Genomic DNA, 17079 nt, shown 5'->3' on the forward strand with positions numbered 1-17079 from the left:
ATTCCTAACGATTATTGACTAACATATTAATCTGATAATAAGAGCTTGCTGATGATCTTTATTTCTTTAAGGGAAATTACAGAATAATAAAAGATAAGTGACTATACTGATTGACCTTTGAACCTTATGTGCAAGACGGACTTAATTGATTTGAGAGTCAGCTTAACTAAATTTACATATTAAAATAATGACCCATTAGCGACAGATGTCAGCCATAATTATGAGATAAGACAATGAGGTAATGTGTGGAAAGGTTCCTGATTTTTCCTATAAAAAGCCTATTTGAGACACTACTCAGTGTTCATTTGTGATTTCTCCGACAAATAGATCCTATATACAATTTGGTGGCAGACAACTAAGACGAAACACACACATTTTGTGTGCCACTAACAGGGGGATCTTCATGCGATCAGATACAGATTATTGGGTGGGACTGGGGAAAACCCAGTAGTCATGGTACACGCTGGTACCAATGACAAAGTTAGAGGGAGGTGAAAGGTCTTTCAAAATGATTACAGGGAATTAGGAGAGAAGCTGAAGTACAGGTGGTGTCTTCAGAAATACTGCTGATTCCACTACGTCACTAGAAAGTCAGCGGGAACTTAAGGAGATAATTGTCAGGAAGAAAGGGTTTAGGTTCATGGAGAACTGCGCTGACTTAAGACCTCAAGCTCTATGACGACATGTAGGGCAGCTTCGACAATGTACAGCACACATGCCCAACTCATGCTGATTATATTTGACCCACGACACCAGAACCACCACACCTATGTGGGGCCATTATTCTGCATGGAGGACTTTGTGGGGCCCACTATACTGTATGGAAAACTATGTGGGGCCCATTATACTGGATGGAAAGTTATGTGGGACCAATCATACTGTATGAAGGACTATGTGGGACCCATTATTCAGTATGGAGGACTATGTGGGGCCCATTATACTGTATACTGGATGGTCCACAATTTTGTCCAAGTTTTTCATTTTGGCCTTCTGCATGTTTTGAGCTTTACATCCCTGATGTAAAATCAGTATGGTTAATGTACATGGAAATGGTAATAATGGAAAGCTGCTAACTGGACTTTGCTACAAGCCTCCTAATATAGCTGAACATGAAGAGGATGATATGCTGCAACAAATTAAAAAGGCAACAAAAACAAGTCATGGTCAAAAGTGTTAGGTCCCTTTAAATTGTTCCAGAAAATGAAGTAATTCTCCCAGAAAATTATTGCAGTTACATGTTTTGTTATACACGTTTATTTCCTTTGTGTGTATTGGAACAACACAAGAAAACAGAGAAAAAAAAGGCAAATTTAACATAATTTCACACAAAACCACATAAAATAGGTCGGGCAAATGATTGACACCTTGCCAAAATTGTGGGTAAACAACTTTGTTTCAAGCATGTGAAGCTTGTTCAAACGTGATTGTGGCAAGTAACAGGTGTGGGCAATATGAAAATCACAACTAAAACCAGATAAAAAAGGGAGAAGTTGATTCAATCTTTGCATTGTGTACATATGTGTGGCACACTAAGCATGGAGAAAACAGAAAAAGGAGAACTGTCTGAGGACTTGAGAACCAAAATTGTTGAAAAATATCAATAATTTCAAGGTTATAAGTCCATCTTTAGAGATCCGGATGTTCCGCTGTCCAAGGTGCGCAACATAATCAATAAATTTACAACACATACAGTCAAATATGGTGGCGCTTCAAAGATGTTTTTGGGTTGTTTTGCTGCCTTTGGTCAGGTACCTTGACTGTGTGCAAGGAATCATGAAATCTGAAGATTAGCAAAGGATTTTGGGGCACAATGTAGTGCCTAGTGTCAGAAAGCTGAGTTTGCATCCTAGGTCATGGGTCTTCCAGCATGACAATGACCCCAAACATACTTCAAGAAGCACCCAGAAAATGGATGGAAACAAAGTGCTGGAGAGTTCTGACCAGCAATGAATCCGTATCTAAATCCCATTGAACACCTGTGGAGAGATCTTAAAATTGCTGCTTGGAGAAAAACATTAAAATTTGAAAGTTCTCAGTGGTTGATACAATCTTTTCAGTTAGCCATTAGTCAGTAAGCTTTCGAGACTACTCAGGTCTCTTCATCAGATATAGTATAATACAAAATCTGAAGAGTCACATATTTATACACAACAGGGCACAGGAATAATGCAATAGATAAGACAAGTGACGTGAAGCAGAACTATCAGTATGGGAGAGGGAGAAGCAGTTGTGGCCGTAAAAATGTTTGGCCACAAGTAGAGCTATTCTTTTTTTCTTTTATTGTGTGGCGATGAAAATTCATCCTTGTTCTAAGTTTTTGCCTTGTCTCCCCTACATACAGACCCCCAGTTGGACATTTGTTACATATAATTAAGTTCATTGTGATGCAGCTGAAAGTACCTGTGATCTTGTGGTCCTGATGTGAGTTGGGAATCTTTATCTTATCCATGGTCATTATAAACGGACAGGTTTTACATATACAGTTGGTGAGGATAAATTTTATAAGTTTCACCTCAAAGGTGAAACTATCCTCCCGGTCAGTTTGCTTTCCCTCCCAGTACCTTTTCATTCTAACAATGATAGGTTTCTAGGAGATTATACTTGTTCCTTTTATTTGTGGTTCTCCTTAGCTTGCCTTCTTTGCCCTATATGAATGTGTTTTTGTTTCTCACTCAGTTTTCGTATTTTACTTCATACTTTCCTTTCCCCTTGTTGAGAGTGTGTTGCAGCCTCCCCTCTGGTTCCTCAGGAGGTATGAGAAACTCCTCAACGGCTTATTAGTTAGTTGGGTGTGTGGTGGCATTTTTAGTTGTGCAGCTAGGGCCTTTCCAATCTCTACAGAGAGTAATTGGGTGTAGTTGTGACATTCTCCCCTGTGTGGGTTCTCCGGTGGTTATCAAGATGCGCTTTCTGGTTAAAACATTTCCCACATTTTGAACATGAAAAAGGCTTCTCCCTTGTGTGAGTTCTCTGGTGCTTATCAAGATCCGATTTCTAGTTAAAACATTTCCCACATTCTGGACATGAAAAAGGCTTCTCCCCTGTGTGAGTTCTCTGATGTTTCATAAGATTTGATTTCTCTGTAAAACATTTCTGTAAAGGGAAGTGTCCTAGGTTGTACATGTATATATGTATCTACATACTAGCCATGCTTGCAGATAAGTATACATGTATATATTGGCCCCCATCTCCTTATGTGTTTCAGCCTGCTTGCTGCTGTTGGGGGCAGGATCAACAAAATGTCCAGCCATGTACTAAAACAGGTTTTGCGAGTATGGCTGGACATGAACAAAGACCTTAGCCAGTGGGCGGGGAATAATACATCATTTCCGGTGCAGGACTTAAAACCCCAGAGCACTCATGTGCTAGCCCTCTTTTCTCTTTGGACTGTTAGAGATGGACATAACACATGGCTGAGTATCTCTCTTCCCCTGTAACTCTTTACTTGCTAGCCCTACATACCCTGTACTAACCCTATCCTTGTATCTGTATATATATATAGGGAAAGTTAGTATAGTTGGGTGGGCTGATATTGCATGAGTGATTAGGAAACATGGGTGGAAAATAGGTAATTGGGAATTGTATATTGTTATTATTATTGTGTACTGTGTTAGTGGGATAAATAGTAGTATATTATCTGTAGACTTTTGTGTAATAAATACCTTTTATTAGCACACGGTTTTGTCTCAGTTGGTATATAGTATAAGGCACAGATAACGTTAGTGGATATTAATTATTAATAATCAAGTTTGATGTTAATAGTTAATATCGGACCTCAATAGAGGAGTAGGAGAGTTCCCCCATTAATTACTGATATCTTTGGAGGGAAACCTCGTCTTTTAACAATGGCGAGCCAGCCAGGAGTACTCATAACCCTGCAGAAGCAAGCTGCGGGAGAGGAATAGAAAGACTGGCAGGGTGAGGGGTGTACACAGGATAGTGACTCGGGCCAACCTATACACTGAGGGTAAAGCCATTCCAGAGTCTGACCAGCAAGACGACTTTGGGGTAGGCAGATACCTGAAGACTGGCAACGACAGGACCACAGCAAAAAGACTTTAACAACAAAAAGAGTTTGATTAAAGATCCAAGAAAGAAGCAGAGTGTATTCTGTGGAGGGATGCGTTGGATTACGGTGAAAGGCAGGGAAGAGTTGATGGCCGTAATGGCTGATGTCTAGGTACCTAAGTGCAGTATTATACTTCATTCCATCCTGAACTGTCACAACTTACAAATGGGGCTGGAGTAGGCAAATATATCCCAGTACAACACTTCCCTCAAATTTCATTGTCGTGTTCTCGACAACAAGGGGATTGTAAAGGGAAGTGTCCTAGGTTGTACATGTATATATGTATCTACATACTAGCCATGCTTGCAGATAAGTATACATATATATTGGCCCCCATCTCCTTATGTGTTTCAGTCTACTTGCTGCTGTTGGGGTCAGGATCAACAAAATGTCCAGCCATGTACTAAAACAGGTTTTGCGAGTATGGCTGGACATGAACAAAGACCTTAGCCAGTGGGCGGGGAATAATACATCATTTCCGGTGCAGGACTTAAAACCCCAGAGCACTCATGTGCTAGCCCTCTTTGCTCTTTGGACTGTTAGAGATGGACATAACACATGGCTGAGTATCTCTCTTCCCCTGTAACTCTTTACTTGCTAGCCCTACATACCCTGTACTAACCCTATCCTTGTATCTGTATATATATATAGGGAAAGTTAGTATAGTTGGGTGGGCTGATATTGCACGAGTGATTAGGAAACATGGGTGGAAAATAGGTAATTGGGAATTGTATATTGTTATTATTATTGTGTACTGTGTTAGTGGGATAAATAGTAGTATATTAACTGTAGACTTTTGTGTAATAAATACCTTTTATTAGCACACGGTTTTGTCTCAGTTGGTATATAGTATAAGGCACAGATAACATTAGTGGATATTAATTATTAATAATCAAGTTTGATGTTAATAGTTAATATCGGACCTCAATAGAGGAGTAGGAGAGTTCCCCCATTAATTACTGATATTTTTGGAGGGAAACCTCGTCCTTTAACAATTTCCCACATTCTGAACAGGAAAATGGCTTTTCTCCTGTGTGAGTTCTCTGATGGTTGATAAGAGTTGATTTCACTGTAAAACATTTCCCACATTCTGAACAGGAAAATGGATTCTCCTCTGTGTGAGTTCTCTGATGTTTATAAAGATATGATTTGTGTCCAAAACATTTTCCACAATCTGAGCATGAAAAAGGCTTCTCCTCTGTGTGAGTTCTCTGATGTTTGATAAGATTTGATTTCTTTGCAAAAGATTTCCCACATTCTGAACATGAAAATGGCTTCTCCCCTGTGTGAGTTCTCTGGTGCTTAACAAGATCCGATTTCTGGTTAAAACATTTCCCACATTCTGGACATGAAAAAGGCTTCTCCCCTGTGTGAGTTCTCTGATGTTTGATAAGATTTGATTTCTCTGTAAAACATTTCCCACATTCTTGACAGGAAAATGGCTTTTCTCCTGTGTGAGTTCTCTGATGGTTGATAAGAGTTGATTTCACTGTAAAACATTTCCCACATTCTGAACAGGAAAATGGCTTCTCCTCTGTGTGAGTTCTCTGATGTTTATAAAGATATGATTTGTGTCCAAAACATTTTCCACAATCTGAGCATGAAAAAGGCTTCTCCTCTGTGTGAGTTCTCTGATGTTTGATAAGATTTGATTTCTTTGCAAAAGATTTCCCACATTCTGAACATGAAAATGGCTTCTCCCCTGTGTGAGTTCTATGATGTCTGATAAGATTTGATTTCTCTGTAAAACATTTCCCACATTCTGAACAGGAAAATGGCTTTTCTCCTGTGTGAGTTCTCTGATGGTTGATAAGAGTTGATTTCACTGTAAAACATTTCCCACATTCTGAACAGGAAAATGGCTTCTCCTCTGTGTGGGTTCTCTGGTGCTTAAGAAAACTAGATTTATGGTTAAAACATTTTCCACATTCTGAACATGGAAAAGGCTTCTCACCTGTGTGAGTTCTCTGATGTATATTAAGATATGATTTCTGGTTAAAACATTTCCCACATTCTGAACAGGAAAATTGCTTCTCCCCTGTGTGAGTTCTCTGATGTGTGATAAGAGTTGATTTCTCTGTAAAACATTTCCCACATTCTGAACATGAAAATGGCTTTTCCCCTGTGTGAGTTATCTGGTGCCTAACAAGATCTAATTTCTGATTAAAACATTTCCCACACTTGGCACAAGAAAATCTATTCTCTGCTGTGTGAATTTTTTGAGGTTTAAGAAAAGACTTTTTGGGAGGAAAACTATTTCTATATTCTGAACGTGAAAATGGCTTCTTTGCATTAGAAGCATTTTGCTTTTTAATGCTTATTTTGTGACTTTGATTTTCCTTAGTAGTCAGTAATGAATCAGAAGACAGGACCTGTTTCAAAGGATCAGATGACAGATCTTTGCTGTGAAGGGATGATGGTAAATCTGGAGAAATGTCATTCATTTCAATTGTATCCTGTTGGATCTGAAAATAATCTGATTTGAAAATTGAAGATATCAGCTGTCCCTCTGATCTCCTGGTACAGACATCTGCCAAGAAGAAAACCAATTATTATTTTTTAATAAAAATTCCTTGAATTTTATATTTTTGAACATTTCTACTTAAACTGTCCATAAAAAAGGCAAGTTATGTATATAAAAAAAAAAATCACTTATTCACCAGGACAATGACTGTCTAATAGAAAACCTCATAGGATGGAGCAGTAGAGCGTGGTGTTCAACTGTTTTTTCATTCTGCCTCCAAATATGGAATAAAAAGCCACCAAACAATGTTATGTAGCCGAAAATAATACCAATAAAAACTTCTACTCCTCTCACAAAAAACAAGTCCCCACTCAGGTCCATCATTTGTCAATGTAATAACAGAGGTTTCCACATTACTAGTGGCTCAAAGGCTCTTGAAAAGCAACATGGCTTCCATAAACCAATCCAGCAATATCTGCTCTCCCAAAGTCAGATCGCCCCCTCGCTTATGAGCCTTACAGTAGTTTATGTGCCTAAATCACATTTAGCATCTATGTATTTGGCATTACTATAATGAGAAGAACCCACTTAATTTATGGTGTGTGTCTCCTGGAGCACAATCTGGGCACTATGTGTTGGGTAATAAAATAGCATATTTGCAATTTTCACTCTCCAACATCCACTGCGTGCTAATTTCTGGAGAGTGACTGTGGAGTTAAAATAGTCACTACTCCTATAGATTAATTCACTGAGGGTTATAATTTCCAAAATGGGGATTTCTACTGTTCTGGTTTTCTGCCATTTTGTCATATTAGGGCTTCTGCAAAAGGTGTGTCCCATCTCCTCTGGGACATCTACTTCTCCTCGTGCTTCGACTTATGTGACGTTTGCTTTTGTCACCAGGAGCCGCCTTATTCATCCTGCAGGCAGCGCTAGTGATGGAGGAGACGTCCGAACCAGAAGCTCTGGACGGCGCAGGTTCTGTCCAGCCACTAAGATTAGGGTTGCTTGGACCAGTAGTACCATCCAGTCTGGCAGTATGGGTGTGTGTGTTATCCAGCTGGAGTAATCTGCTCCCTGCTTCAGCCAACTGGAAAGCACCACACCCTACTAAAGCCGGAAGCATATTGCCGGAAGCAGCCAGGTACAGCCTTGTTCTCCTCTGGTTCAGTCCTCTGTGCTCAGCTCCCGGCTTGTGTATTTGTTTTCTGTTGTGACCTCGGCCCGTTTACTGACTACTCTTGTGTCTTCTGATTTTGTATTTTCTCTGCTCTCCTGTTCTGACCTGGCTACCTGACTATTCTTCTTCCCATCTCACTCCACAGAACAGCAGGTAACACCGTGGCCCAAGTCTAGGGATCTTTGTGTAAGTCCAGATCCATGTAGAGAGGTTAAAGGGTGATGAGGAAAGTAATTTGTGAAATATGTAAACGGGGTAGATAAGGCAAGCCTGTTCGTGGTGGCCATCTTTTGAGCTTCCAGGTGACCATGAACAGCGCCTCCAATACATTGTGTCTGCAAACTATTCCAGAAAAATCTGCATTCCTAATAGCTAAATGGCGCTCCTTCCCTTCTTAACCTGCCATGTGCAGTAGTGTACAACCGTATATAGGGTATTGTCAAATTCAAAAGAAGTTGGAAAATTATTTGTAAGGTCCATTTGTTTCTTATTATCCTTTGTGAAAAATTTCAAAGTTATCACCACATAAAGTGACACATGTCAGATTTGAAAAATGGGGCCTGATCATCTGCACATTCTACGCACGCTGTCATTTAGCTTTGTAGTTTACAGACCTGGGCAGGTAACGGTCAGCATCATCTAATCCCAGGGGGTAGGTGGATCCTCCAGGTTGTAAGTGTTATAGAAAAGGGCATTCCCAATTTCCCAAAGTAATCTGAACATTTTCGGACGGAGGAGATTGTTGTGGTCTAGCGGCAAAATGGTGACCACAAGATTGTGATACGGCCGGACTACACCACCGATAAAGCAGCCACAGCCGGTGACTGAGAAGAATCTGTGACTTCTCTGCATTTAGTGGTCACTACTCACCTGGGTAGTCATATGTAGGAATCTCCTCTTTACACCGCTCATCACCCCTCACATATGTCTCTGTGGTATTAATATGGGTCAGACCTTCACCCTGAAACAAATATTATAAAAGTCACAGACAGATGGAGAAGTCCCATCTATGATCAGCTCTAATCCTGTCATCTCCACCGTTCTCATTACACAAATATAAAACATAATAATGGTGGATAAAACAAGACTGAATACAAAACCGTCACAGCCGTCTACACATCATAGGGGAGATCTCATGACACCTTCTCTCCATCTACCTGATGATCCTGAGGAACATTGGGATCTTCTTGTTTACAGTCCTGTGGAAGAAGAGGACGGAGACATCTCTCTGGTGTTGTCCTCTTACTGGATAGATCTGGAGGAAACACATACAGGGACTGAATTTATTCTTTACATACAGATAATTATAGGCCATGTGTATTTAGTCCTGTCTATTACCTGGTGATGTGAGGGGCTGGGGAACCTCCATCATGACGCCCTTGTACAGATCTTTGTGTCCTTCTAAATACTCCCACTCTTCCATGGAGAAATAGACAGCGACATCCTGACACCTTATAGGAACCTGACATATACAATGATACGGTCATCCCCCCCGATCCCTTCATAGCGTTACTGTAAAATGTCCCAGCATTCCCAGCAGTGTCACCTCTCCAGTCAGCAGCTCAATCATCTTGTAGGTGAGTTCTAAGATATTCTGGTCATTGATGTCCTCATGTATCAGGGGGTGAGGTGGAAGCTCTGTGATTGGGCTCAGGGATCTTCCCCATCCCTCAGACACAGGGTTCTGACAGCGCTCACTAGAGGTCTTCTTCACTACTGTGTAATCCTGGTTATGGAGAGACACATTCATAAATCTCCCTCCAGACATTTCCAGAGTCCTCACCTCTTCAGTTCTGTCCATCTGTTATTCCCATAGATAAGAATGATGCAATGTGACGTCATTAGAATCTCTCACCTCTCCAGTAACCCGGAAGAGGATCTCTAGGGTGAGGTGTAATATCCTCTCCACCATCTTGTCTCTGTCCATAGCCACCTTTGATGGGTAAATCAGAAAAATTTTCTTATATCGAAGATCGTCACTGAGAGGATCCGAAGAGAGACCTGAAGGAGAAAAAGATAAGTTGATGGCACATCATAATACATCTATTGGAGATAATGAGGGAAAACATATAAGGAGATTTATTATTTTACAGTATTTCGTTTTTTTCTTTATATCTAGTAATAAAACCGTTATATTTTAGGACACAGACAACAAGCAGTTTCTTCCTTGGAGTCTGCAGCTGAATACGTTTCTCATAGACTCACTGTCAGGGAAATTTTGTGAAAATATTAACAATTTCTCCCAAACCCCTCTTAAACAGTGTATAATATTTTGTCAAACCCCATTAATGTGGATACAACATCATAGTATAGAGCAAGTATATATACAAATTGAAGAGAGGTGACACCTACTAGACTGCTGGATGGTATTCAAAGGTAGGAATTCAAAAGTGTGGAGATATGGTGACTCTGGTTGCTTGGGTCTGCAGAAAGGAGCAGAGAGTGGCAGACTCAGAGTTAACAGCTGAGAGGGACTGTGGAGGCAGAGATAGACCGAATAGAGCTGGACGTAGCATACCTGTGACCCCTAGTTCCTGGTTATAAGTTGGTACTGCGCGTAGTGGCTTAGAGGAACGCGGTGTCCACCGCTAGTTCCTGGTGCTGTGAGAGTTGTCAGGGGCAGGATGGTATCGGCTGACCAATCGCCGCCAATCCCGCAGTGCTGTGTAGTGTGAACTCCGGAAGTGCATGTGTGACGTCACCGGAAGTGACGCACTGCTCCCAGGAAGCTGTGCATTCTGCAGGCTGGTGTAAATGCGTTCCAGTGAGCCGGAAGTTTGAGTGCCAGGGAGAGAGAATGTGCGTTCCACCAGTATAGAGCATAAGACCCAATGGGCATGAGCCAGAGCCTTTGTTGGAGTGGACAAGGATCTAGGAGAGGGGACAAGAGTGTGCCAGAGAGGAATAATCTGCAATAAAGGAGACAATATATGAGTAGGATATGGAGATCAAAACATGTATATTATTGACCTATTCAATTTGAAGACCACATATCCAAACGTAAAATACATTTCAACATAGGGTCACATAAGATCCCTGGGTGACAAGTTTCTCTATACCAATTGTTCAATGAGAACCAAACTCCAAACATAAAAAAAAATTATATAAAAAGCCAGCAGGTCATAGTCCCTATTAAGGCCTTTCGGCTCTAAGGACTGTAATTCATGAATTCAATAGGCTTCTCTATGTTTGAGAAGGCTCACTCTGTCGCTCCCCCGACGTGGTGTCAAAACTTGTTCCAATACCTGGTATTTGAATTGAGAAATACTATGTCCTGCCATGATAAACTGTTGGGGAATGGGTAACATTAGGTTTTTGCACAGAATTGTGGACTTGTGCTTTGAAATCCTATCCCTTATGGGCTGTGCCGCCTCCCCCACACAGATTCGGCCGAATGGACATTTAATAAGATATACCACATATGAACTGTCACATGTAAAGTACCCTTTGATGTTGTATATTTTTTCAGTTTGTGGGTGATGAACAATGCTACCCCTGAGGACATTGTTGCATTGACGACATTGGAGACATGGGAATGTGCCCATTTTGGGATTCTGCAAAAACCATAGTCTCTAATACTGGTTCTTAAAACATGGTAGGAAGGGTTGTTGGAACGCAGGGATCGTGGGATAGCCAGTTTGTAAGATGTTCCTGTGTTTCCTAATGGTTTTATTTAAGATGTAGGCGAAGGGGTGGAACGTGTGAACGAAGGGAATTCTGTCCTTAGTGTTTGGAAGATCAGTTCTGGAATTCGACGCCTGGGGATTCAAGAAGCTAGGTGGATAGCCTCGTTCAGTGAATTTGGTCGACATTTCTTGTAACCTCTGATTGCGGATAGTTTCACTGGACACTATCCGTTTGACCCTCTGAAATCGTAATGTAGGTATAGATTTCTTCATCGACCTTGGATGATTGCTAGGAAAGTGTAATAGGTCATTGCGATCGGTGGGCTTGGAATAGAGATCAGTTGTTAGGTGGCCCTTTGTATCCTTGATCACCATGGTATCAAGGAAACTAACATGGCTTGAATCATATGTCATGGTGAAGCGTCTTTAAACCAAAGACGTTTAATGTTGTGGGATTGATTGCATTAGATAAATGTCTTCTAATACATTTTTTTAGCGACTCTGAAGTGCATCCCACATATTGTAGTTTACTCTCTATACATTCTATTAAATGCACTGCTCAAAAAAATAAAGGGAACACTCAAATAACACATCCTAGATCTGAATGAATGAAATATTCTCAATGAATACTTTGTTCTGTACAAAGTTGAATGTGCTGACTACAAAATCACACAAAAATTATCAAAGGAAATCAAATTTATTAGCCAATGGAGGCCTGGATTTGGAGTCACCCCCAAAATTAAAAGTGGAAAAACACACTACAGGCTGATCCAACTTTGATGTAATGTCCTTAAAACAAGTCAAAATGAGGCTCAGTATTATGTGCGGCCTCCACGTGCCTGTATGACCTCCCTACAACGCCTGGGAATTCTCCTGATGAGGTTCCGCAAACTCCTGGACAGTCTGTGTTGTAACGTGACGTTGGTGGATGGAGCAAGACATGACCCAGCTTTCGTCCTTCTCCATCACAGCAACACCCCTTTAAAAACATATAAAAACTCGATACTGAGACTCTTGATCACGTCTGCTAGAGCATGTATTCCCTCACTATGGAAAAGTAACACTATCCCGACAATCTCACTATGGTTCTCCAAAATAAAAGAGATTAGGTTAATGGAGGAGCTCACCTACACGATCAATAACTCCCATGATAAATTTTATAAAACATGGCTCTACTGGAGTTTAAATCTTCCGCTGATTACCTGGCCCTCATAGGGGAAAGTTAAGTCTATACTTCAGGAGCCTCTCTGACGTTACCCTAACCCTCTTACCCATACATCCCTTCCCCCACTTCCCTTTGTCTTTGTGTATATTTGTGTTTTGGGCTTTAACTACTCATTTTTTCTTTTATAACCCTTATTTGTTAATCAACATGAATATGTAATGACTTAATGTTTAAGTCTGAGTCACCACGCTGGTATATCCTAAAACACATTGAACTAATGTTCTACCAGCGACTCTACTTTGGATTGTGTTTACTTATTTAATTTTCAAATGTTTTGGAAATACTGGTTATTGTTATGGTTATGTGGTCATGTTTGACCTACTACTTGTTGCACAACTAGTACCCGGTGTTTGTATTTGTATTTCCTTTTCAACACTTAATAAAGATAAATTTATAAAGAATAACCAAGTCACATTGAGTTTGATATTTGTTTCTTGAAAACAAACTCGGTGAAAGTTTTCCGCCCAGTGTAGAAGCCTTTTTGGATACAAAACTCAAACAAAATATGCAGAAGAATTTACAAAGTCTGGAGGATGGATCTCAGACATCAAAAAAACTAAGTTTGAAAGAAATATCAAAGACTACGAGTCAAATTCAATTTACACATGGAAATGAAACAAACCAAGAGCTACTGTTCTGAAATACAGGTCACACAATAAATTCAAAGGAAATAGAGGAGAGCGGAGGTCAGCTTCACAAATCCTAATGTGTCCATGGGTTCCTCTAATTATAATTCTCTGAGGACTAATCTGATGCATCAGTGGGATCAACTAAAGACAGATGGAACAAAAATAAATTCTCAAGTATTCCCTACAATTCAGCACAAAACAACAGGCCGGAAGAAAGCTCAGATGTGCCCGGAAGCATGCGTTCCACGCCGGATCGCATAATGGTTTTGGATTGCATACCACCAACATAGAAAAGTCCTATCGCTGAGATGAGCGTCATTGGAGACTAAAAACAAGTATTGCATATCCTCCCATCATGCAATAGGCATGTAGATCTACTTTATCACTACAGAAAATATGGGATGATGGCCCACAGTATATTCGTAAATGATCAAATTTGTCCCCTATTGCATAATTAGAGATACACAAGGATCATCACACTTGTTAGTTACTAAATAGTATATGTAGGATATAACTGATAAGAAATAATTCTGATATAGAAGCTCAGATATCTCGATGAAGTACAACAATATGTGAACCCCATTCACAGGGAACTGAGTAGCAATGAATAGAGTATACAATCCAAAAATGTAATACAGAATGGGGCTGCATTCATACAAAACAGGCAAAGGAAATTTGCTCATTCAGTTCCTTAGGGGCTCGTGGATCCAATCTGGAAATCCACTCACTCTCCTTTTTGAGGAAACATCTATTGTGATCACCTCTTCTCACATTGGGTTTAACCACCTCAATGATGCAAAAGATGTCTCTGGTTTCACCTCGATGTACGAGTGTTCATGTGTCTCACTAATGGGGTGTCCCGACCATGACATATATCACCCAAATGCTCCCCCTCCCTCCTCACAAACTCCCTCTTGGTCTTGCCCACAAAAACTAGGGGGCAGATGCATGTGGCCATATATACAAGTTCTGAGGTTTTACAGTTGGAATAATCCCTCGGAAAAAAGTTTTCACTCATGGAGGAACTTGAGAAAGATTTACATGGTCTCATCCAATTACATGTACAACTTTCTCCAGATCTAAAGAAACCACAGACTCTTCTATCTAGCCAAGTCCCCTTGGGTGCAGGTTTTTTGTAGAAACTATGCACTAAATGGTCCCTAATTGACCGAACCTTTCTGAAAGTTATTGTGGGAGTAGATCACACAGCACCCTCAGGTCCGCGTCAGCCACAAGTATATCCCAGTGTTTTCTGAGGATATTAAAGATACGGTCACTCTGATTGTCGTAAGTTTTTCTTACTTGTGTTATCCCATCTTTTTTCTTGGTCTCTTGGTTAGGTATGGAGGAGTGTCTGTCTCTCCCATTTTTCTGCAAACAATGATGCGGAATCCAAAATGTACCAGGAGTACCCTTTTTGCCTGAATCTGGTGTTCAGGTCTATTGCCTGTATATTAAAATCTGTGACATTATGGCAGTACCTTTTCAACCATAAAAATTAGCTCTTGGGTATTCCTCTTTTTATGGGGATGAGGTGTTGGCTATCCCACTTCAATAGTTTATTAGTGCTTGAAGGTTTATGGTAGATGAGTGTCCCTAGGATCCCAGCCTGATCTTTCTTGATTAGTACATCCAGGAAAGGCAACTGGTGATAATTAAACTCAGATGTAAATCTCAGGCCCACTCTATGGATATTGAGTTCCCTGACTAATTCAAAAGATTGTTCATTCGTTCCTGACCAGATGATTAAAATGTAGTCAATATATCTATACCACACCTCAATATATGGATGCCACCACTTATGATCATCCCTGAATATTGTGGTTTCCTCCCACCAGCCCAGGAATAGGTTAGCATACGAGAGAGCCCAGGGGCTCCCCATCGTAGTACCCTTGAGCTGGTGGAAGTACTTCCTGTCAAAAAGAAAGAAGTTATGAAAAAGACAAGAGTGAATTGTAGAAGATCCTCCATGAAGTCATTATGTCTGCTACACTCTATTGGCCTCAATTTAAAAAAATGTCTTACTCCTCTGATACCATCCTCATGCGGTATATTACTGTACAAAGCCTCAATATCTAGTAAGGCCTGCTCCCCTACATGCATGTATACATGCTCGAGGGTCTACATGTAGGGGAGCAGGCAGAGGGAAAACCAACTCCAGAGGGATTATTCCAACTACAGGACCTCAGGCGCTACTGGGGGAACATTATATTGTGGGGGTCATCATACATCCTGCATAAGGGGCATAATGTGGGCATTACACTGAGGGGGGGGCATCATACATGCTGCATAAGGGGCATAATGGGGGCATTACACTGTGTGGGGCATCATACATCCTGCATAAGGGGCATAATGGGGGCATAATACATCCTGCATAAGGGGCATAATAGGGGCATTACACTGTGTGGGGGCATCATACATCCTACATAAGAGCATAATGGGGGCATTACACCGTGTGGGGGCATCATGGAGGCATTACACTGTGTGGGGGCATCATACATCCTACATAAGGGGCATAATGGGGGCATTATACTGTGTGGGGGCATCATACATCCTGCATAAGGGGCATAATGGGGGCATTACACTGTGTGGGGGCATCATACATACTGCATAAGGGGTATAATGGGGGCATTACACTGTGTGGGGGCATCATACATCCTGCATAAGGGGCATTACACTGTGTGGGGGCATCATACATCTTCCATAAGGGGCATAATGGGGGCATTACACTGTGTGGGGGCATCATACATACTGCATAAGGGGCATAATGGGGGCATTACACTGTGTGGGGCATCATACATCCTGCATAATGGGCATAATGGGGGCATTACACTGTGTGGGGGCATCATACATCCTGCATAAGGGGCATTACACTGTGTGGGGGCATCATACATCTTCCATAAGGGGCATAATGGGGGCATTACACTGTGTGGGGGCATCATACATACTGCATAAGGGGCATAATGGGGGCATTACACTGTGTGGGGCATCATACATCCTGCATAAGGGGCATAATGGGGGCATTACACTGTGGGGGGGCATCATACATCCTGCATAAGGGGCATAATGGGGGCATTACACTGTGTGGGGGGCATCATACATCCTGCATAAGGGGCATAATGGGGGCATTACACTGTGTGGGGGGATCATACATCCTGCATAAGGGGCATAATGGGGGCATTACACTGTGGGGCCAGTAAAGGGGTCCTGTACTATGAGAACAATACGTTTGCCCCCTGCGCCCAGTAATGGGGTCTCCACATACCTCCACCTGCAGAGCCGCCACCACATATATGGCTGCTCTGTGCACACAGGAGCTGTGATGAGGTCACAGGAGGGGAGGAGTCAGGGGTCACATGATCAGGGGCCTCAGTGGATGCAGGACTCTGCTGTGCTGGTTGTCATGGTGCTGGATGAGCTGAAGTTTATGTGTGGGGTCAGGAGGGGTTTACAGTGTGGATGTAGCAGAGCCGCGTGTGTACGAGGTGTACGGAGCAGAGCCGCGTGTGTACGAGGTGTACGGAGCAGAGCCGTGTGTGTGCGAGGTGTACGGAGCAGAGCCGTGTGTGTACGAGGTGTACGGAGCGGAGTTGCGCGTGTACGAGGCGTACGGAGCGGAGTTGCGTGCGTACGAGGCGTACGGAGCGGAGCCGCGTGCGTACGAGGCGTACTGAGCAGAGCCGCGTGCGTACGAGGCGTACTGAGCGGAGCCGCGTGCGTACGAGGCGTACGGAGCGGAGCCGCGTGCGTACGGAGCGGAGCCGCGTGCGTACGAGGCGTACGGAGCGGAGCCGCGTGCGTACGAGGCGTACGGAGCGGAGCCGCGCTTGTACAAGGTGTACGTTGCGGAGCCGCGCGCGTGCGAGGCGTACGGAGCGGAGCCGCG

The 17079-nt window shown here is 42.1% G+C and overlaps 1 protein-coding gene across 1 annotated transcript; it reads right to left on the reverse strand.

Annotated features, from left to right (window-relative positions):
• Window positions 1-1221: 1221 nt before the first annotated feature.
• On the reverse strand, window positions 1222-16519 carry LOC141176084 (uncharacterized). Its single transcript, XM_073660074.1, has 7 exons — window positions 16459-16519; window positions 9569-9714; window positions 9260-9439; window positions 9052-9175; window positions 8871-8968; window positions 8584-8674; window positions 1222-6599 (listed from the first exon to the last, which is right to left on the reverse strand). Exons 2-7 carry the CDS (start codon window positions 9638-9640, stop codon window positions 5026-5028), a joined length of 2139 nt encoding a protein of 712 aa, XP_073516175.1. The 5' UTR covers window positions 9641-9714; window positions 16459-16519; the 3' UTR covers window positions 1222-5025.
• Between the last annotated feature and the right edge of the window lie 560 nt (window positions 16520-17079).

The sequence above is a fragment of the Phyllobates terribilis genome, unplaced genomic scaffold, assembly GCF_046119375.1.
Source record: "Phyllobates terribilis strain yellow unplaced genomic scaffold, ASM4611937v1 Scaffold_17__1_contigs__length_24005725, whole genome shotgun sequence".
NCBI lineage: Eukaryota > Metazoa > Chordata > Amphibia > Anura > Dendrobatidae > Phyllobates > Phyllobates terribilis.